The sequence below is a fragment of the Balaenoptera physalus genome (assembly GCF_965194825.1).
Source record: "Balaenoptera physalus genome assembly, chromosome: 17".
Classification (NCBI taxonomy): domain Eukaryota; kingdom Metazoa; phylum Chordata; class Mammalia; order Artiodactyla; family Balaenopteridae; genus Balaenoptera; species Balaenoptera physalus.
The window spans coordinates 3,125,223-3,148,318 of NC_138895.1; the positions used below are offsets into that span (position 1 = coordinate 3,125,223).

The 23,096-nt window shown below is 42.1% G+C and overlaps 1 protein-coding gene across 6 annotated transcripts in view; it reads right to left on the minus strand.

The window, feature by feature from the left end:
• Positions 1-8,673: 8,673 nt before the first annotated feature.
• RB1CC1 (RB1 inducible coiled-coil 1) overlaps positions 8,674-23,096 on the minus strand; it is a 60,487-nt gene continuing 46,064 nt past the window's right edge. Inside the window, exons 15-23 of one of the 6 annotated variants that reach the window (XM_082432980.1) lie at positions 22,328-22,493; positions 19,849-19,957; positions 19,537-19,765; positions 18,358-18,412; positions 16,966-17,013; positions 14,145-14,203; positions 12,016-12,143; positions 9,683-9,753; positions 8,674-8,936 (exon numbers count right to left, since the gene is read on the minus strand). In XM_082432980.1, coding sequence (XP_082289106.1) covers positions 8,859-8,936; positions 9,683-9,753; positions 12,016-12,143; positions 14,145-14,203; positions 16,966-17,013; positions 18,358-18,412; positions 19,537-19,765; positions 19,849-19,957; positions 22,328-22,493 — 943 coding nt within the window. In that variant the 3' untranslated portion in view covers positions 8,674-8,858. The other 5 variants (XM_082432979.1, XM_082432982.1, XM_082432981.1 and 2 more) reach the window with 5 other exon arrangements.

Below are 23,096 nucleotides of genomic sequence, written 5' to 3' on the forward strand. Positions count from 1 at the left end.
GTATTTTGGTATGTCAGAAGTGTTGGAATTGTCAAGATTTTTGTGAATACTCTGTGTATTTCCAATTTAAGTTTGCTTATTCTAATGGACACTGCAGAGAACACAGGCAGGCACCCCCAGAACTTGAGTAAAATTAGAAAAGTTTAGAGAAAAAATGCATTAGTCATCTGGAAAAATAGTCCTAGAGGCTGTAGATGTGTGGTTTCCAACAAGAGAAAGACTTCATCTATTAGTACAGATCTTCCCTGACTTACATTGGATTTACATCCTGATAAACCCAGCGTTAAGTCGAAAATATTTCAAGTGGAAAAGGCATTAAATACACTTAACCTACTGGACATCGTAGCTCAGCCTCACCTCCCTCAGATGCGCTCAGAACACTCACATTAGCCTACAGCCGGGCAAAATCATCTCACACAGAGCCTGTTTTATACTAAAGTGCTGCCTATCTCATGCGGTTTACTGAACACTGTACTGAAAGCGAAAATCAGAACAGTTGCCAGTGCATCAGTGGACCACCCTGGAGACCTCGTGGTGACAGGAGCTGCTGCTGCCCTGCCCAGCACTCACGAGGGGATCCACCGCATCTCGCTGCCCAGGAGAAGATCAAAATCCAAAAGTCGAAGTACGGTTTCTACTGAACGCATATCGCTTTCACATGGTAGTCGAAAAGTTAAAGTTGAACCATTGTGTATCCTATGTTCCCTTGGCAACTATATTACTCACCACGAATCAGCATGGTTTTGCTTTATACCAGAACCACACCCCCTGTGACACGGTCTGCCTTTATACATAATCATGGAAAAACTGGTACTACTGATTCATAAATATATATCTATGTGTGTATATATATATTTAGGAAACAGTTTTGCATAAAGATATTTAAAAGACAGAGCAGCACTGACATGCTTATAGAAGGAAAGTGATAAGTAATTCAAGGGGAATAAGAAGACAGCGTTTATGCTTCGAAAGTGGAGAAACCTTTTTGACATTCCAGTTATATCCACAAGCCTCTACCCACTAGGAATTATCATTTAGTTCATGCTGTGAGGTTTCAGCTACCTCAGCTGAGAATACCATGATGACTGATAACAGTAAATGGCTAGTTTTTCAAGAAATCAAAACTTCATGGTTTGAAAAGCCTCTCCAGTGTCTTAAGGAGTACACAGTGGTTCATATGATCACTGGTTAATACAGAGATGCTTTGGGAAGTATCAGATGCCAAAGTTCAAAGGTGGCCTCTGTCTAGCACTCTGGATCGCCATGGAAATATCAGGATCAGAGTGATGAGAGAATTCTTGTAGAGTGTAGAATTTTTGAATGCTCTTACTTATTATATAATGATACTATTATTTGTAAGGCATCTGAAAATATTTTAAATTATGCACAATTGCTTTTAGTGCTAATTGGTAAAGAAGAGCCCTCTGGTAAGATTTCCAGAGCATAAATGGCCAGTGTCATAGTTGAAAAAGTTGCTCATTCCTGCTCCCTTGTATTCTTCAAGGCTACAGGCTAAATCTGAGTAACATACATGAAAATATTACTTTTTTAAAAGGACCTAATTCAGTACATGGTGGCATGAAAACACAGGGAAAAGTATTTCAACTAGACCATGTACAACCTGTTTTAAAAGTAGTACCACCTATATAGACAGTGACATCTCCAGAGACCATACTTCTCAAACAGGTAGGATGCAGAGATAAGCTTGTGTATGATTGTGACTGAAATTGCCGAGAATTCAGGCATCGTATATGCTTGTAAGGTTAGGCTCTACACTTCTGTAGGAATTATTTAAGAACTCATTCTTTAAGAAACCAAGTTCATGTTAGACGCCTACGCTGGTTAAGCAGACACCCACTGGCCAAACAGAATTCCAAAGAGATTACAAGTGACACCTACGCTAATTATTCACTGAGCAACATTACTACTATGACCAGTGGGGGAATTAGTTGGTGGCATTTCTAAATCAGTCTAAGAAGTATTACAGCATCAATTCAGAATTAGACTGTCAGAGAAGCATCTGTGCTATTAGGGTCCACAAAACTGGAGAGATCCTTCTGAAGCGACACATAACGTTTGTAAAAATAGTCCCTGAAAGCCACTGAAAGTGTTGGCATTTCCTAAATTGCCATTAAACTCTAGTGACAGCGAAGATGGAGGATTCCTGCCTAGTGCCGGGCTCTGAAGGAAAAGGGTAACATCTGTTCAAGTGGTTTGACGGCCCAGCATTTTAGTGCGGCACAGACCCCGGACAGAAGTGTCCCTACGTGACACACACACACACACACACACACACACACGTACTGCTTTCACTACAAGGGTATGCAAAGGACTGATGGTCCATTTTGTTACGTGGAGGCTGGAGGCTTGTTTCCGCTAACACTGGAAGTGACGCTGCTACTAAGCCTCATCTATCTTAAGGTGAGAAGGAAACAATCAGTGGCGTCTGAGACACCTAAGAAGTATGTAAACCAAATAGCTTACAGCTGACAGTATGTCTCAGTACCACTGTGTTAGGAATTGTTTGAATTTCCATCTTACCCTTAAAGATTACAAATTACACAAAGTGTTTTTCAAAATCGGCCAAAGATGGCTTGTTTATATTCTAAGAGTATGACTAACATAAAAGCCATCAATTAATGGACATTAATAACATTTTAAACTGCTTCCCAGTCATCACTAGTAAGTGTTTAAGTAAAAGGGTAAATTTATGAAAATTAGATTTTAAAGCAAACAGTATTGGGGACTTCCCTGGCGACCCAGTGGTTAAGACTTTGCCTTCCAATGCAGGGGGTGCGGGTTCGATCCCTGGTAAGATCCCACATGCCTCATGGCCAAAAAGCCAAAACACAAAAGAGAAGCGATACTGTAACAAATTCAATAAGGACTTTAAAAATGGTCCACATCAAAAAAAATCTTAAAAAACAAAACAAAACAGTATTCAGTTTTGTGGCTTTAGGCATCATTAAATCACATGCTTTAAAAAATCTTCAAGGACATTTATACCTAATATTAAAGGCCAATAGCTACTCCTATACTTGGAGTTGGCTCAGTCACTCAGTATGATCAAAAGACTGTGGTAGAAGTGACATAATTTGAATTCTAAGCCTCCGACTTTGTTGCCCCCTCTTTTAGGCAGCCCTGCAGCCACTGTTTAGAAACCGGGGCACTTTGACAGGACACATAAGGAACCGAGGCATCCCCGGTGACCCTAACTCAGTTCAAGCCAACTGAGCAATGTCAGCCAGCCTGAAGTGAATCGACAGACTACTGCAGCCACGTAAAGCAAATGAACGATACTTTAAGCCACTGCTCACTGAATGAGCAGTTACAATATACTTGACACAGAAACTGGTACCCAAAACCCAAAACACCTGGCACTGCCCGACAAGCCTGGGAGAACAGGGAACTAACTGTCTGTGAAGGTTGGAAAAGCAAAACTGCTATTGGAAGCTGGAAAGATGGTGACTTACGTCTTTAAGCAGCAAAACCACTGGCAAAACTAGCAAATGTGTGTTTTTGGCTAAGAAACTTTCTAAGAAATGTTCAAAGTGTCCACTGGTTTCCTTCAGCTCTGTATGAGGCATGGGAAGAGGGACATGAAACAGAGAAGAAACTTTTCATTTACAAGAAGAGTTCAGCAAAAATATAGAAGACGCAGGACCTGTAAGGTTGGGTCCACTCTCTCCAGAGCTGAAGATTCTCAAAGAAATGGTTTCTGGATCAAGATCAAATCAAGACTGTAACTGCTATGCCCTTTGGGTTACGTCAGCACCTAGAAAATCCTCTCTTTGTCTCAGACAAAGGAGTTCTTAAGCATCTTAAGAGATTTTTCCCAGAGCACTCCACTATTCCAGAGAGGTCTGTGTGAATCACGATTTAGCTTTTAAAGGACATTTAGGGAACTCCAAACAGTTTTATAGGAAACCCACAGCATTTTTAAGGGAGTTGTACTTTGATAAACATATATGCACAAAGACATTTTAAAAATAAACAAGATCTCTCGACCCCCAACTTTGAGTAAGTAGGAAGGAGGATATAAACGATCCACTTTAGAGCACTTATGATAAATGCATAGTCTTAATTTCTAGCAAATACATATCTTTCAGTGCATTTGTTCTCTCAGGCCAATGCCTGAAAGAAATGGAATTCATGTAAACTACTCCAACCATTGGAATAAATTGAGCCATAAACCCAGGGTTTTGGGGTCTTCCTCTCTCTCCCTCAACTGGAAGAACATTACGCTAAGTCAGGAGTGATCGATGTGATTCTCACTGAGCTCCTAATTCTGAGACATTGGCCAAGTCACTAATCACTCCAAACCTGTTTTCTTGTCTTTAAAAGGATCAATCCAATAGTGACGTCACAAAAGATGGTGGATTAGTATCCAGAGAATGTGTCCCTCCACTTTAGATGCAAAAATCCTCAACAAAATTCTAGGAATTGAATTCAACAGATTAAAAGGATTACACAAAATGACCGCCGGGTGGGGTGGGGAGGTCTGTTCCAGAACGCAAGCATGACTCAACATATGAAAATCAATGTAACACATAACATTAATAGAAGGAAGGACAAGAAAAACACATGGCCATCTCAATGAATACAGAATAAGCATTTGACAAACTTCAACACCGCTTCGTCATTAAAAACATTCAACAAACTAGAAACTGAAGGGAAGTTCCTCAACATGAAAGCCATACGTGAAAAACCCACCACAGTGAGTAGCATACACAATGGCGAGAGACTGAACGCTTTCCCTCTAAGATAGGAACACAAAGATTCTCATTTTCACTGCTTCTTTTCAACACAGTATTGGAAGTTCTAGCCAGAGCAATCAGGCACGAAAAAGAAATAGAAGGCATCCAAATTGGAAGGGAAGAAGTAGAACAATTTCTATTTGCAGATAATCTGATAATTAAAGAAGCAATTCCACTTACAAAATCCAAAAGAATAAAATACTTAAAAATAAATTTAACTAAAAAAGGACTGTATACCAAAGGCTACAAAATGTTTCTAAAATAAAGAGGATATAAATAAATGGAAAGACATCATGTATTTATGAACTGAAAGACAATACTAAGATTGTCAATACAGGGACTTCCCTGGTGGCACAGTGGTTAAGAATCCGCCTGCCAATGCAGGGGACATGGGTTTGAGCCCTGGTCTGGGAAGATCCCACGTGCTGCGGAGCAACTAAGCCTGTGTGCCACAACTACTGAGCTCGCGTGCCACAACTACTGAGCCTGCGCTCCAGAGCCCGCGAGCCACAACTATGGAGCCCACGTGCCACAACTACTGAAGCCCACCCACCTAGAGCCCGTGTTCCGCAACAAGAAGCCACCGCAATGAGAAGCCCGCGTGCCGCAATGAAGAGTAGCCCCCGCTCGCCGCAACTAGAGAAAGCCCGCGTACAGCAACAAAGACCCAACACAGCCAAAAATAAATAAATTAATTAATTTAAAAAAAAAAAGATTGGCAGTACTGCCATAAAGTAACCTACAGATTTGATGCAATCCTTAACAAAATTCCAATAGTCATTCTTCCAAAATGGAAAAACCAATTCAAAAATTCATATGGAGGGAATTCCCTGGTTGTCCAGTGGTTAGGATTCCATGCTGCTACTGCAAGGGGTACAGGTTCGATCCCTGGTCAGGGAACTAGGATTCTGCATGCCTCACAGCGTGGCAAAAAAAAAATCATATGGAAACTCAATGTACCCTAAAGAGTCAAACAATTTTCCAAGAGGATCAAAGTTGGAGGACTCATAATTCCAGATTTTAAAACTTATTACAAAGTTTACTATAAAACTCAATATAGTAAAGACTGCAGTACTGACATAAGGACACACACACACACACACACACACCCGCCAATGAATCAGAACTGAGAGTCCAGCAATAAGCCCATACATCAATGGTCAAATGATTTTCGATGACAATTCAATTGGAGGAAAAAAAGTTTCTTCAGGTGGTACTGGGATTACTGGATATCCACATACAAAAGAATGAAGTTGGACTCCTACCTCACACCAAATACACAAGTCAATTTAAAATGAATCAACAATCTAAATATGAGTTAATACCACAAAACTCTTAGATATGACATCAAAAGCACAGGCAAAAAAAAAAAAAAGCACAGGCAAAAAAAAATTAAATTGGACTTTATCAAGATGATAAACTTCTGCACATCAAAGGAGATTATCAAGAAACTGACAAGATGACCTACAGAATGGGAGAAAATATTTGTAAATCATATGAGCCTAGTATCCAGAATATATTAAAAAAAACTCTTACGACTCAACAACAGAAAGACAACTGAAAAAAATGGGCAAAGTGCTTGAACTGGTATTTCTCCAACAAAGATATACAAATGCCCCACAAGCACATAAAACACCCACTTAGGATGGCTACTAAAAAAAAAGTCATGATAATATAAATGCTAATGAACCAATCAGAAAGTAATATACAGTGCAGGAGAGATACAAGCAGAAAAGGTTCTTGTGAAGTAACTAAATCTTCGTATCATATGAGAAAGTGAACTGAAAATATAAATTGATTTATCGAGAAATACCAGTATAGTCGTATAGTCTGGCACATAAAAAAAAAAAAAAAGGCCAAACAAGCAAAATTACTTCCACGTGGCAAAACTGGGAACTAGGACAGGGGTTTAAGGGCATATTAATTTTTTGAAAGCACGTACATGTTTTATACCATGATAATTTTTTTAAATAAATAAAAATGAAAGTTTGTATAATTTTTGCTCATTCTGTTCTTAGGATATCCAGGTACTTTTGCAAAAGTAAAACTATCCATGTAATTCATGTACGCTTCAAGTTTACTTGCAGTTAAATGTGACTTAAACTTTCATTCTCATAATAAAGAGAGCTACATTTCTACTCGAGTTTGAATAGTGAATTTACAGATTCTGATAAAGAAATCTTTATAATAGCTAATGTTTATTCAGTACTTAACCTGTTTATCTGAAATTGTTCAAAGCCCTTTATGAATTTTCATCACTTAATTTTCAAAATAACCCTACGAGGTAGGTCTTATTATTACACCATTTTATACATGAGAAAACTGAGGCTCAGAGTTTATGCAACTTGGCCAAAATTAAAGTTAGATCTGGGACTGAAGCGTGGACATTCTGATGCCAAGGCTCACCTCAACGACCCAATGGTAAGAACTCAACCAGGCTTCATTTTTCTTCTTTTTAACTAAGAAAACTGCATTTTCTTTTTGTTTGCTTTGTGAAGGTTTATGTGACCACTGATAGCATGGATATGAAATGGGATATAAGAAAAACTCTAAGCAACAGAAGCCAACGTTAAAGAGCGACACTCCTGAGATGTCACACGTCAGCCCACAGCCCCACAGCACAATGACCACGTGAAATCTCAAGTCAAACAGGCCCCCAGCAGATTCATTCAGACCAACCTCACCTGCTTAGCAGGACCACTCTGTACATAAAGTTCTTTAGTGCTTTGATATTCTCTGCATGAAGATGTAATGGAAGGATTGAATAGAAACATGTGAAATCATTTGTTCATTTATTCATTAATATGTTGTCAAATTCAGTTTTCTATACACTATGGTGTTTATTCCATTTTCTGTACTATTAGACATACATATTTAAAAAAATATTTAACTTATTTTTATGAAGAAATTAAATATTTTCTGAAAAAAAGAATCACTTTATTATTGTTCTCTAGCAACAAACCTGAAACAAGTCTCAACCAGCTCAACTACTCATTTAAATACCTCTGCTCTGTGGCAACTTAGCTAAAGATCGGCTTCACACAATTCTATTCTACGTAACACTGTTTTACCCTGTTACATAGCATATAGTTAAAGAACATTTTTGTAATAAACATGTTTCTCTTTTGATACGATACAGAACAAGTTTTTCACACTTCCCAGCAATCACTCAAATATATTAAAAATTGTATCCTTCTTTAAAAGGCACACACATTTACAGGTTCAAATCTTTATTGTTTTAAAATTCTACATGTCTTTTACAATACAACATTTTGTTATATTTAAATGACCTCTAAATGGTTAATGTACAATGAATACGTTTTTTCTGAAACTGAACCATGAATTACGACGTCATCAATAAGATTATTCTAAACAGAATAATAAAGTGTTGGGAAGGTCTGTGTGCTGCTTGAGAAACCCCCACTAGCTCACTCCTCCCTGTAGAACCCAGGCGACCAATCTGTTCAAAGTGCTTTTGAAGATTGCTGATTATGGCTGATCTTAAAGTCAGTCAATCAAATAAGAGTTCCTTTTTGTTTTGAAACATCAAAGGGCATTTAAAAAAATAAATGAAACAATTTGTTTTAGTAATCTACAGAGGCAAACTCAAAATTATGATTATCTGCATGCAATAACACTCCTCTTTAAATAGTTTTGAAGAATTTATACATTTTATAAAGAATGTGTTAAAGAGTGCAAGTTTTCTGATATTGATTTCACAAAAGGACAAGTGCTGGTAATAACAACTAACACTGAGTATCTAAGTTCAAGCTAAGGTATATGTAACAGGCGAAGAATATGGCTGATCGTAAACCACGACGCACGGCGTGTGCCCTTTGAGAAAGTGAACTAGTTTGGTCCGCATTTCTAGAGTTACTTGGGTAGAAAAACAAAAACAAAACCATTTTAACTCAGCCAAGGGTTTTGATGAATTTATTGTTCCTAAAATGTAGCCAGGTAAAAAGTAAATGATATACACTAAAGAAGTATGCTGTCGTGTTGACTTGTATATAAAAAGATGGCCTGTTTTTGGAGTGATGAATGAGCACTGTTGGGACAGATCAGAAAAACGTCACAGAATGCCTCAATTTCTTCCATAAATTATACTTTCTTATTCCATGACACAGCTTTCACTCTGTAAAACTTTGTCCCCAAAGGAACTTTAAATCTGTTTTGTGCCTAAGACAGAAAGAAAAGGGTGATTAAACCAAATTACAGAGGTACCATCCTACCACACTGTGCAATGCTCGATCATTGTGGGGAGAGGGGTGTCTTTATCAAAGGACACAGATCCGCCCCTCACCAGATGAGCATATAACAGACGAGCCACTAATACTGACGGCAGGGTCGGTAATCACTGCTAAATAATACAGTACAAAGTGAGCCATATGTTATTATTTTAAACATCAAAGAAACCTCAACAACACACAGGTCAAGTTCTATTGCTGTTTTGGCGCACGGGGTCCACAAACGAGCTAGGAAGACTGCTCACTGGATCTCTCTGACTCTACAGCACTGACACTGCCGACATCAGTCAGGTGCATTCTGAGCCATCAATATCTCACATTATCTTTCTTCAGTGGGGGTAGCATTATAAAAGTAAGGAAACATCAGCTCTACCTACAAACAGATTAATCACCAGTTATGCTGTGTTCCTTCTTTGCACATGAAAACACTAGTAATTTAATACTCAGAACAGAAACTTGTTGTAGTTTTCCTGGATATGTTGATAGCTTGTTGGCCATCTACCTCTACTCCTGGAAGGTAAATCACATAAATATTCATAAAATTGCTGGTGCAAACTCACACTCATTAAATTCAGGCCTAATCCAAGTGAATCAGAGGCCAAGAAGAGCACTGCTCTGCATAAAGCATCCTGAGGATCTTCTTACAACTCGTAGGTCCGCGTCCCACGATGCGCTTACCTTTTTGGCCTGACAGTACTCCTTCTCCATCACTTTTCCAAGGACCCATGGTCTTCGAGATGCACCTGAGGCTATGGAATCAAACCATTAAACTCTTTTAGAAAGTACAACTATAATTATTCATGAAAACATAACTGCCAGAGTCAAAACAGTTTAATGACATTCTCGAGAGTGAAATCACAGAAGTGCATAACAATTTATAAAACAAAACTGAATTTTACTTTTCAACCACTAATTTTGGCTTCACTTACTCATTAAGTGCAGATGGTAAGTCAAACCACAGAACTGACAAAGTTCAAGAAACAAAAACACAATCTGAGTACAAATCATGAACAAATAAATCTAGGAATTCTAAATTAGCTCCACAGTGCCACCTACTGAAAGTGCTAACACATGACCTTTTCTGCTACTGAAAGCAGACAAGTTACACAGACAAAATTTATATTCTAGGTTCAAAGCAAAGCATTGTCTTCTTTCTTTTTTTTGGCACCACAATGCAAACACAGTCAGTGCACGATAAATAACTAATAAGGATTAAGGATGAAAGAAAGTCTAAAGGGCAGTACTTGTGTGGAGGGGAGATTAAAAAATGTGGAAGGAGACACGATGAAAAAGCTAGTTCTCACACAGCAAAGTGTGTAAGAGATAAATACTCATTCTCTTTTAAAATTCATCAGAAGAGAAGTTGTCATAAAAGAGTTGATTCCAAAAGTATTCGACCAATAAATTATCTGTTAAGGGTAAAGCCTCTGAGAAGCTAAAACTGATTTTTATTCCATAAACCTCACTTGGCATGATATAAAAAAAAGATATCCTGAATAAACCATCTGAAATGAACATACAGATACTACCATGTGATACAAAGATAAAAAAACTCCTGGACCACAGGATATGGCAAGTCTACTCTAAGGACTAATAGAGCCCTTCACAAATAATTCACAATTTCTGAAAAGAATCATCTAACACTCATGTCCAAGGAGTGATGCGTCCCCGTCACGGGCATAACAACGCCCTGGTCACCCACACACCCCCAGGGCAAGGAGTCGGTAGGCAGCATTACCCCAACTGGCATCCTGTTCTGTATGTATGCATGTACGTATGTAGGAAAGGAGGGAGGGACGGAGGGATGGAGGAGGAGGAAAAAAGAGGGGGCTTGAGTTCTGTGGTAAAGACTGTTAAATAAATTCTTTTCTGTGGGACTTGTGAGAGTCTTTACAATGCAAATGCGTGTGGTAGACAGTGAGAGGTTACTAGATGTAAACACTGAACTCCTCCTGTTCTTAGGAAATGCAGAGTGAAGTAGTTAAAGGGGCAGGATGTCACTTTGTGTGGAAACAAACGTGCGCGTGCTTGTGTACAGCTGTGGATCAGTACATTTAGACGTGCACAGGCAGAGGTTATGCAAATGGGGCAGAATGTTAACAGCAGGTGACTCTGCGTGAAGGGATATAGGGCTTTTTTATACTGTACTTATTTATGCAACTTTTTTGGTAAATTTAAAAATCATTTTCAAATAAGTCTAAATAAATGAAAAACAAAAAACCTACCAAAAAATTCAAGAAAAAAAATCAAGTTCATTGTTTTCAAGGTACAAAACCAGTAAATTAAACTGCAAGCTTCTCTTCTCATTTTTCATGGTCACATTCTACATAACCCACCACCAACAGCCATGGTGGCGTGATCGTGTGCGGCCTACTTCAGAGAACGGGCATATGACCATGTTCACAAGTCATTCCAAACAGGAACATCAAACCAAATGGACACACAGTCTTGTTTTTGAATAATTCTATTTAACCTAAGTACCCCAGGGTACCTATTCTGTTCTTTTTGAGTTCTTTAAAGATCAATGTAATAGATGATAGTAATATACTAACTGTAATTTAGTATACTTTAACAAAGCTTATTGCCTTTTTAAAAAAATTTACTGACAAGTTCAATGAAAGAAAAAGGTAGAAACAGGATGATAAATAGGAGAGAAAAGACATCTTATAATTTAAAAGAATTTATTTTTGCCAAAACAAGTAATGCCCTTATAAACAAATGAGCATGTTATACTGAAGCTTAAATAGGTATGAGAATTTTAACAGTGTAATTCTGCTATTGCTAGAGTATGAGATATTTGATCCAACTGCATCAGCAGAATCCAGGAAAATAATCTGGATAATGAAGATTTTAGAAAAACAAACAAACACACAAAAACCTGATTAGGCAGAGTTCCTGCTTACCTATTTAATTCTGATATAATGAGACAACGTGGGAGAAAAATCTTTAACATGTTCTCTCCACTCTAGGTTTACTGTTTTGGTTACAGATGTGACACTTACCCCCCTCACCTGGTTTGAGGTCCAGGGCAGGCAGCGACTCCGAGTGCAGGAAGTACAAGGTGGGACTCACGGTGAAGAGCACGTAATTGTCATGGCGCTCGTCCAGGATGATGAGGACCAGATCTCCCACCTGAAAGCTGAACAAAGGAATGATTTCATTGATCTAAGGAGTCACCTTGATTCTGCAACGTTCAACGAAACATTCAATTAACAATGCAATAGGGGGCTTCCCTGGTGGCGCAGTGGTTGAGAATCTGCCTGCCAATGCAGGGGACACGGGTTCGAGCCCTGGTCTGGGAAGATCCCACATGCCGCGGAGCAACTGGGCCCGTGAGCCACAACTGCTGAGCCTGCGCGTCTGGAGCCTGTGCTCCACAACAAGAGAGGCCGCGACAGTGAGAGGCCTGCGCACCACGATGAAGAGTGGCCCCCGCTCGCCGCTACTAGAGAAAGCCCTCGCACAGAAACGAAGACCCAACGCAGCCAAAAATAAATAAATAAATAAATAAATAAATTTAAAACAAAAACAAACAAAAAAACACAATGCAATAGGAAATTTCATATTTACATGATTTGTTTTACTCTACCCAGGCCCTCACGGGAATGCTGGACATACACAGACGCTCAAAGGCTAACGCGAGCAACCGCCAAAGACCCAAAATTTTTAAAAATAAAATTTCCAATACAATCTACTGTTTAAAAGAACACAACCCAAAAAAATGCTTCGGTGAGGGGGAGAAAAAGAATACCCATTATAGTTCATCTAGCTATAGAAAGAAGGTATTCATCCTAATCTTTCATTTTACAATAATAAACATAAATTGAGGGAGCAAACTTACAGTCACAGTGGGAAAGAAAGAACTACCTTACACTACTTCTCCAGTCTCCAAGTAGTCTCCTCAATTTGAAAGAAAACCCAACTGAACCAGCTGCATGTACTTAGTTAGGCTTAAACAAGTCAACAGCGATGACTGACTCCGGGTGAAGCCAGGAAGGAGGGAGCAGGAAGGAAAGAGTAGGTGTGACCGCCTAGGGTGTCTCAGCTGGTGTCTGTCTCTTCAGGGTCCTTCAGAACTGTCGTTTGGAATATCAGTTCAAAGTTAATCTAGATCTACGATAACTTAGTGGGTCCTATACCTAATAAATCATTAACGTCACTGGGGAAACTTTAAAAAGATAACAGTCCATCATTCACTAATTATTTATCCTACAATTAACTGCCTGCCTAAAAAGATGTGACAGGCACTGTTTTGGAGGATAATACCTTAAAAAAGGAAGATAGGGCCTCTCTGAGGCAGTTTTTTTTTTTTTTAAACTCATCTCTCTCTAATCTTTGAAAGACCTTGTATTGATTTGACTTGACATATAGCTGGTAGATAAAGACTGATACACCCAGCCCTTTCAAATCACTGAGAAAAGATAAAACTCTAATGAGAAGTTAAAGATCAGTAACCAGGAGTGCCTGATAACCGAAACTATGGTCGATGGATCTATTACAGACAAAATAGAGAGTCTTATTTATTTTTAAGTCAGTCCTGACAAGTAGAGAAGAAATGACCAGTATTCACGAGCTGCTAACAATGCTTTATCAGACACCCTCCTTTCCAGTAGCCCATGCCCAAAACCAATACATCACTATGTGGTAATTTGGTCCTGGAATACTGTCTATTAAATTATTCAAGTGATAATTTTAACAGTGTATTATGGATTTGTAGCATATCAATAAAATGAAGTCTGAGAAATAAAAATGAAGAAACACTCCAACTTCAAATATCAAGATTCTCCAATCTAAAATGAAAAAGACTAAGGTGATAAATGGGATTTAAAAGAGATGGCACCAGCTGAAAAGGAAGTAGGATCCAAAAGGCTTCAGGAATGTATGTGTAAGTGATAATTAAAGCTATGATAGGAAGGACTTCGAATACAATCCTAACGTTCCCAAAATAATTTAGAAAAACCTTGCTTTTTCAATAAAAAAAAATGTTAACTACGAATGAGTACAAAACACTCAGCTGACTGAACCTAAAGTTGAAAGATTATAGCCATTGAAATACATTTTTTCATTGACAATTCAATACTACTCAGTTCGTTAAGTTATTTTCACAGAAAAAAGCACAAAATACAAATCAAATACTTACTCTCTAATAGCTATCTTTTCCGAATGCCTTGAGGATACGGAGGACATGCTCTGAGACATCTAGAAAGAGAACAGTTCACAAAGCTTACACAAGTAACATGTTCTCTCTCGATGCACTTACTAGGTCCACACTGCAAACATCTCTTCCAACGTTACACACATTCACGTCTGTGTCCCAGGTTTCAGGGTCCAAACTTCTCTGCTCCATTAATGTAATTCCTTTCCTTCAACAATGACTTTCAGTGGACAAATTTACCTACACTTTTACTTATGTTATTTCTTAATCAGGTTTGGCTGGATTAAAAACTGAATACAGAATCATTTTATTTATAAATACATATTTAATCCTAAAAAATATCACTAGGAAGGAGACTGATGTTTTTCGAGAAGAGTTTAAAACCCACTCTTCCGAGCAAGCATTACACAAGGCAGGGGCTGCTCCCCCTCCTCTCCTAACGAGCATCGCAGGGGGACACGACGGGACGGGACACGACGGGACACGACGGGACGGGACGGGACACGACGGGACACGACGGGACGGGGCGGGACGGGACACGACGGGATGGGACGGGACGGGACGGGACACGACGGGACACGACGGGACGGGACGGGACGGGACACGACGGGACGGGGCGGGACACGATGGGACGGGGCGGGGCGGGACACGACGGGACGGGACGGGGCGGGACACGACGGGACGGGACACGACGGGACGGGACATGACGGGACGGGACGGGACACGACGGGACACGACGGGATGGGACGGGACACGACGGGACGGGACATGACGGGACGGGACGGGACGGGACATGACGGGACGAGACACGACGGGACGGGACGGGACACGACGGGACGGGACGGGACGGGACGGGACATGACGGGACGGGACGGGACACGATGGGATGGGACACGACGGGACGGGACACGACGGGACACGACGGGACGGGACACGACGGGACGGGACACGACGGGACACGACGGGACGGGACGGGACAGGCTAACTGGCCTGTGGCTGCCTCGGGACACGACAGGACACGACGGGACGGGACGGGACGGGACAGGACAGGCTAACTGGCCTGTGGCTGCCTCGGCTCGGCCGGGACTCCCCGCTCCTCAGTCAGGCTTCAGCACATTCCTCACGCTGTCACATGTTACATGGGACACGGGTGCCAAGGTATCCCTCCCAAGCAGAGTGGGCCCAATTACAACCACACAAATCAAGGACAGATAAAATGGATTTCTCTTTGTTCGTAAGTTTAATTCTGATGCTCAGAATTTCTTCCATTTCCCTTTGAACACTATGAAGGGTCTCAATTAATGTTTAAAAACAAAAGAGAAAGAAAACAACAAACAATGACTAGAAAGACCTGAAAGTGTATTCCAACCTGTCTTCAAAATCATCCAAACGGTCTACGTGCTGCCAGTGAGAACAAGTTTAGCGACCCACTTTTCAGACTGTACTCAACTCTGCTTAGGTCTTCTTACAAAAGCTCAAGCTCTCCACGCATCTGTTACAGACAAGGGCTCAGACGTGAGGAAGCGCCGGCTGGACAGAGCTGCCGATCGGTAGGAAAGCGTGAGTGGCGCGGAGGAGCGGGTGCGCTCCGGGTCTGAAGGGCCGGACCCTTTCCCTCGTACGCCTCTCCCCAGCAGCTACTGTGTGCTGTGCGCCACCTACTGTTCCGGGCGCCAGGAGCGCGCCTGTGAACAAAGTGCCTAAACCCTCGCCCAGCACAGCGTCCGACCCCTCGCCCAGCACAGCGTCCGATCCCTCGCCCAGCACAGCGTCCGTCCCCTCGCCCAGCACAGTGTCCGTCCCCTCGCCCAGCACAGCGTCCGTCCCCTCGCCCAGCACAGCGTCCGTCCCCTCGCCCAGCACAGCGTCCGTCCCCCCGGGGACGCTGCACGGAGCACATGTGGAGCACGTCTGTTCTGTGCAGCAGCCCCAGGGGCCGCAGGCAACTCCTCCAAGCCTCCCTGAAAAGGGTTTGCTTCACTCACGGAAACAGCAAATAGCCTTCAAAAAATTGTTTTGGTGATAAATTCATGATTGACAGTCTGGCAGAGCTATGGAATTAATACGTAATTTTTGCTGTTCAAGTTAAGAAAGGCAAAGGAAAGAAAGCAGATGTTTCCCTACAAGACACTTTATTTTTTAAAAAACTCAATTCTAATCAGTACCTTAAAATTTTTCAAAAGTGCTGAACACAGGCCTTAAACTGTTCCTATTTGCTCATAAACTGTCATCATCAGAATTTGAAAAACGAAGCAGCTGCTTTATTAAAGCAGGTAAGACTGACTGTAAAACTGACTCATCAAGCACTTGGTTAGATTCACAGGCTAGAGGAAAGCCAAGGCAATCGAGAGGGCCACGCAGGGTCTCAGGCAAGGTGTCAGGTTCAAACGCCTTGAGTTAAAAAAAGAAAGAAAAAACACCCGTGACGGACAGAACGTGCTGATTCCACACACCTACGGGCGGACGCGTCAACAAGAGCCCCGTGAGGAGGAGCTCTGATGACCTGCTCACTTGACGAAGAGCCCTAACCTGACATTATAAACACATATAATCATGCAATCCTAAGAGATTACAGCTTCTTAGTAATCAGAAAAGACAATCTGGATTTTGCTGGCTGCTTTTAACGTTGTAAGACTGAGGCAGTGCATGTGGTCAAGCTTAAGAGTCAACTGTCCTCAATGACCAGCGCAGCTCAACGAAAACTGCCGGGAAAGAACTAATCACACCACACAGCCTTCTGATCTTTATAATGCAATGCAATGCAAGCAGTTTAAATGTCAAGATCAACTGGGCGAGAAGACCTTACCAGTCTCTGATTCAACCGCTTGTTTTCTTCTTCTTTCAACTGTAGTGTCTGCAGGGGTGGGAAAGAGAGACCCCCTGGTTTATGCTCGAAAATACAGTCTGCGTACTCAAGTCTGGTTCTACTATAAAAGGTTTGTGGGGACATTTCTTTTCTAGGAATCCTTTCCAACTGTCTTATTTACTGGCTTAAAAGAGAATTAGAACAATTTTAGGTTTATTTCCTTAAGCCAAGGATTCTCAAAGTTTAATGTGCATTAGAACCACTTGTGGCCTTGTAAATATGCAGTAACTATCTGAGATCCATCCCCAGAGGCTCTGTTAGGAGGTCGGGCCCCAGAGGAGGCATCTGCAGTTATAACACTCGTGCCAGCAGACGCTGATGAACCTTCACTAACAAGAGCACATGTGCAAGAGCACAAATCTGTACAATTCTGACTCGATCGAGTCCTTATCAGACAGTTATCTCGTAGGGAGCTAAAGTGTTAAAAATCTTCAAAGCCTAAGCAATGAAAAGTGGTCTCTGAACAAAGATGTGTAAAGTCTGCAACTGAGAAGAAACCCCTTATTACCATTTTTTTCTCTTCACTTCAATTAATCACTATAAAAACCCTAACTCTTCTTCATTATTCACATATTCTACTTGTGCCCTATTTTGGAAAATAGTTAATATTTTGTTTTTTGAAATTAATATGTGAAATTCACACTTCTATTGTATTGCTGAATCCTGAACTGTTCCTGGCCACTTGGATCAGAGATGACAGGACTTCTCGAAAGTAACCACAAAAATAACCATTAAAAAAACATCTAGGGGGCTTCCCTGGTGGCGCAGTGGTTGAGAGTCTGCCTGCCGGTGCGGGGGACGTGGGTTCGGGCCCTGGTCTGGGAGGATCCCGCATGCCGCGGAGCAGGTAGGCCCGTGAGCCACAGTTGCTGGGCCTGCGCGTCTGGAGCCTGTGCTCTGCAACGGGAGAGGCCGCGATAGTGAGAGGCCCGCGCACCGCGATGAGGGGTGGCCCCCGCTTGCCGCGGCTGGGGAGGGCCCTCGCACAGAAACGAGGATCCAACATAGCCATAAATAAATAAGTAAATAAATAAATTAAAAAAAAAAAAAAAAAACACATCTAATTTGGGGAAGTCCCTGGCGGTCCAGTGGTTAGGGCTCAGCACTTTCACTGCCAGGGCCCGGGTTTGAGCCCTGGTCGGGGAACTAAGATCCTACAAGCCACGCGGTGCAGACAAAAAAATAAATTAAAAAAAAAGAAAAGAAAAGAAAAAAAGAAAACCTAATCTATAAACACAAATAAAGTCTGCTTTCAGCGTAAGGTTTACTTCACTGCATCCCAGAGTAAACATATTTATTAAACCTTGTGTTTCAAGAAAACGATGCACTTACTCGTTCCAACAGCATTATCCTCTGCCTTTCTTCAGAGAGCATGTGGACGTTTTCTCTAAGAGAGAATGGCTTATTTTAGTTTAAGTCTTAAAATTCTGGACTTCACAGTCTCTAATAAGGTTTTGGAAATGTAACTGTTAATACAGAGCACTTCACAGATTCAAGGGTTTGTACTAAATTTTCAGAAGCAGCCTGTTTAAATTAGGACACATTTTGATGGTGTAGGATGGTATAAAATTTATACCACAGATCCTGAACCTAGACTGATAAACCTTTTGAAATTATGAGCAAAACTTTGTGCATGCATTTTTCTAGGGATAATGTCTTTGAAATTTCAAGCTTTCTCCCAGGGACCATTCTTCTTATCCATGTTACAGACAAAACGGTCATTCTTGGGAGGCTTCACCATTAAAACTAAAAACAAACAAAATGCCACAAGTCCTTGAGTGAGCTGTAAAACTGAAAGCTTCAGTTCATAAAGAACAAACCAAATCTATATAAAGACTACAAAAGTATTCCTACATGCCTACAAAGCGCTAGTCACTGTCATGTGTGAACTTGCCCATCACACTGAGGTAGTCAGAAACTAACCGGAAAAGAAAACAAGAAAGAGCGTGCGGGCTTTTCTTTCACTTTTTTACGCTGAACCATAACTGACAAGTAAAACCGTAATATATCCGGAGTGCGCAGCGCGATGGTCTGACACACGTGCGCGCTGCGGGAGGGGTCCCTCCACCAAGTTACCTAACACACCCATCTCCTCACGTCATTTACCCGCCTCTTCGGTGAGAACAGGGTCCACGCTCCACCCCAGCCCCTGGCAGCCGCTTTCCTGCTCTCTGCTTCCGGGAGTTTGACTTTTATCTGATTTTACTTCAGTTTCCACGCAGAAGTGACAACTCCCTCGCCCCAGCACGGCCTCAGCACGCTGAACGCACCAGCGACCCTAAGGAAGCCCTGCGCCCCTGACGCCATGGCCTCAAGGCCTGGACGCCCCTGCAGGGTCCCCGCCGGCCGCCTGCACGCTGCGGTGGCACCTGGGCACGGTATGAAAGCGTGCCGAAGAGGACTCCCGCACACCATCAGTGGCGCTAACACGGGCCGTGGCACGGAGAATTCACACGCGCAGCTCTCCGGTCCACGGGCCGCGGCCCCCGGCGAGCAGGACGGGGCACTCACCGGACAGACATCATGCTGGTCTCCAGCGCTGAGTCCAGCCTGCCTTCGCCGAGGGCATCCGGGGCCTCCGCCGGGGGCTCGGGCGCACAGGCCCCATACAGCTCGGGGGCGGCGGCCACCCCCGGCGAGGGGACAGGCCCGCCGCCCCGCAGCCGGCTGACCTCCTCCTCCAGCCTCTTCTTCTCCTCCAGCAAGCGCGCGCGGTCCTCAGACAGGGACTCGATCAAATCTGCAGCCCCGGGCGGACATGAGCGTTACAATCGTTGCGTGTGACACGGAACTAACAATGTCGCATTAGGAAGCGTCACTGACCTTTGTCCCGCTCTTGCTGCTGCATCGTGCTTTTCAGCTTGTCACTGAGATCACTGATTATGTTCTCTTTTCTCATTTTCTCTCTCGTTAAAACAGTATTAAAATTGGTCTGGAACAACAGAACGATAACTACTTAAATTATCTGCATGCACAGGGCAGCTAGAGCTAAAGAAAATACGTCTATTTTTGCACGGTGCGTCTCTATGGGGAGAAGAAAAAGCGTAATTCACAAGTGATGTTTATTTTGAAATAAAAATGCCACGCTGTGGTAACCACATTCGATTGTATTTTCCTAGTTCTGTATTAAGATGTGTTCCAATTTAGTATCTTGAAAATGAATGCTACTTTCACATTATTGTCCACATACTTATTGTCAGAGGAAAAGCATTAGTAAATATTTCTTAAATTTGGGGGAAAGAAATAAAATAGGCAACACTTTAACCAGTGCTGTTATATACTTAACTGTTTCTTTTAGTGATCTCCCTGCCTCTGGAATCTTCCTTCTGTCCTTAGCTAAATCTCGATTCCACAGTCACATTTTGGACATGACTGTATCCCATCTCCCCCTCTCATCTGGATATCTGCTGGTTTATAATGGCTGGACCTGCCACTCCTCGACTTCTAGGAAAGCCTTCTCACTGCGGATCTCATACATACCAACTGCCTGCAGAGATCCCGCGAGCCAATTTCCAAAATTAAGAGTCAAAGATCCTCCAATCAATCATTAATGCCAATGATGCTAGAAACAGAGACATTTAACAAGAAGGTGGCATTCTTGGGCCAAAATTAGCGAATCTGTTAAATATTGAGTTAAACTCATTTCTAGCCAGAAAGCAGACAGGAAGATCCCCTGAAAAAGAATATTTATGATATGCCTTTGTATTAAGCCATTGTTCTGTAACATTTATGGTAGAAAATTAACAAATATTTATAATAGTACATTAGTTACTTGGTTTTCATAACCTCTGGCTGTTTCTGCAATATCAAATGGATTTTCAGAAAAGTTAACACAATTTATAATACACATATTAGAAACACGACTAGTTAAGGTAAGAGCCAACTAGGCCCAAGCAGCCCTTATAAAGCTAGTGACAAATCAACTCAGGCAACTACCACTTAACATCCAAACACCACTTAAAATTGGCAGGTACCTCAGGAGTCACCTCCCCTGTCGTCTGACAACTACTGAAAGAAGAACTACATTTGGATCAGATGGCTGGCTGCTTTACGCGCTGGTTTCCGTCTTATTTCACCCCCCTCAATGCTGGACGTCTGCAGTTGCACAGGCTCACAGGAGCACAGAGACAGGCAGCAAGAGAGCGGGAGAGAAAGACCTAGCTCACAGAGGAGGAAACATGAAAGCATGCGCAACTTCAGACTTCTCAAAACAGAGACCTGAATGGCCTCTTCACTGACAGTTCTTACTTAAACCTGGCGGCTCCCCGCCAGCCCTGGACAGCCCATTCCCTTGGTTTCCATGAAGCACACACTGCTTTGTTTCTGGTTCCTCTTTCTCATTCCCCCTTTTCCAGGCTCCTCTGTCTTTCCCCAGGCCTTAACATTTAAAGTTCCTAAGTGTTTGGAACTATACTTCTACATTTTCTTTCTGTTCTCTGGTTGACATTTTTTTTAAACTCTAAAAAGACAGTAAGAAAAGGAAAACTGCACCACACCACATTAAATGTGCACATCAACTGTAACATGCCTACCAGTCTCAGAAACGTATTCCTCGGGATAAAAAAGGATGTCGTGTTACCCCTGGCCTGACTTACACCTGCTCTCACACCGGCCTGGTCTGGCAGCCCTCACTCTGCCCCGCGCCCCAGCCAGCAATCCTCATTACGTAGAAATCCATCCGCGTCGCCCCTTTATTTCCTCTCCCACTGCCGCCCAGCACCTTAGCTGATGTAATGCTCCCTCACAGGGCATTGTGACCCTCAGCGGACTGGCCGCTGCCGACCTCACAAGCACCAGCTCTCACCACTGACCCACAGTAATACGGGAATCACCAAAGCTCAACAGTGCTCCACCCTAACCTACCGCCAGCCTACCACAGGGATAAGAATTGTCAGCATGTAATTTAGAATAAAATTTTACAGCTTAGAAAAAAAATTCAAATATCATCTATGCAGTGATACAAACACTTTCACTTGCAAAAAAACCAAACTGACGTGAAGACGTTAAACGATGTTTACGAGATCACATAAGTAGCTAAGGAACCAGGAACAGAATTCACATTTCCTAATTCCTAATCTAGCACAGCTTCATTCTGAAGCACCTATGTGACATAATGACCATTAAAAAGAAAATGCTTCTATCACGAAGAAGATATTTAATAATAAATACCATCAGGATCAATGTGGAAAAATCACATTTAAGATATAAGAAACCTCAGCTGAACAAAGAAATTGTACTTGTTCATGTATGTTCATCTCCTCTAGACCTAGAATGAATGCAGCAAGGTGGGAGACCTACATACCTGTTGTTCAGCAATCAAAGATGTTCGCACATTCTGCATTTCTTCGTTTTTTCTTTTCTCCTGCTCTTCAAGTTGTTCTAGAAACTTAGCTTTTTCTTCCTGGAGCTTTTCTTGAAGTTCAGCGACTAGGCTTGAAGAATCTTCTTTGGTAGATTCAATGGTATGACTTTATAAATTAAATACAGCATTAATTTTTTCAAAATTACACAGAATACAACATTGTAAATCAACTATACTTCAATAACATTTTTTTAAAAAGTAACCAAATGTATTTTAAGTACAATGTAAAGTCACTGAAGAATTTTGTCTAGAAAGAACGACATATAGTGAATTTAGATTTTTAAAAGACTGTTGTAAGGATCCTGGTCAGAACACTGGGGCATGTCTGCATGAGAGGTTTCAGCGGACACGGGACGCTAAGTAATAAGAATCCTGTAGGAGTGCAATCATGCGCCCACATCGCGTGGGCGTGCACGGGCGGAAAGCACCTTCCTTCCTAGGTGCCCTGCCCCTGTGCACCGCCCAGTGCACCGAGGGGAGTGCTGTTTCTGTTTCAGGGTCGGTGCTGTGCGAGGATGAGGCAGGAAGGAGAGGACAGCTCAGGCACAAGGACGTTCAGACACTCCTGGCTCTGTAAACACACGGTCATCCCCAACACCCGGGATAAGCACTCGTGACATCAGCACAGGGTTCGTGCTGACCCACAAGGTGAACACTTCGGCAGTAAAAACAAAGAAAGGGGAGCTTATGGGGCTTCCCTGGCGGCGCC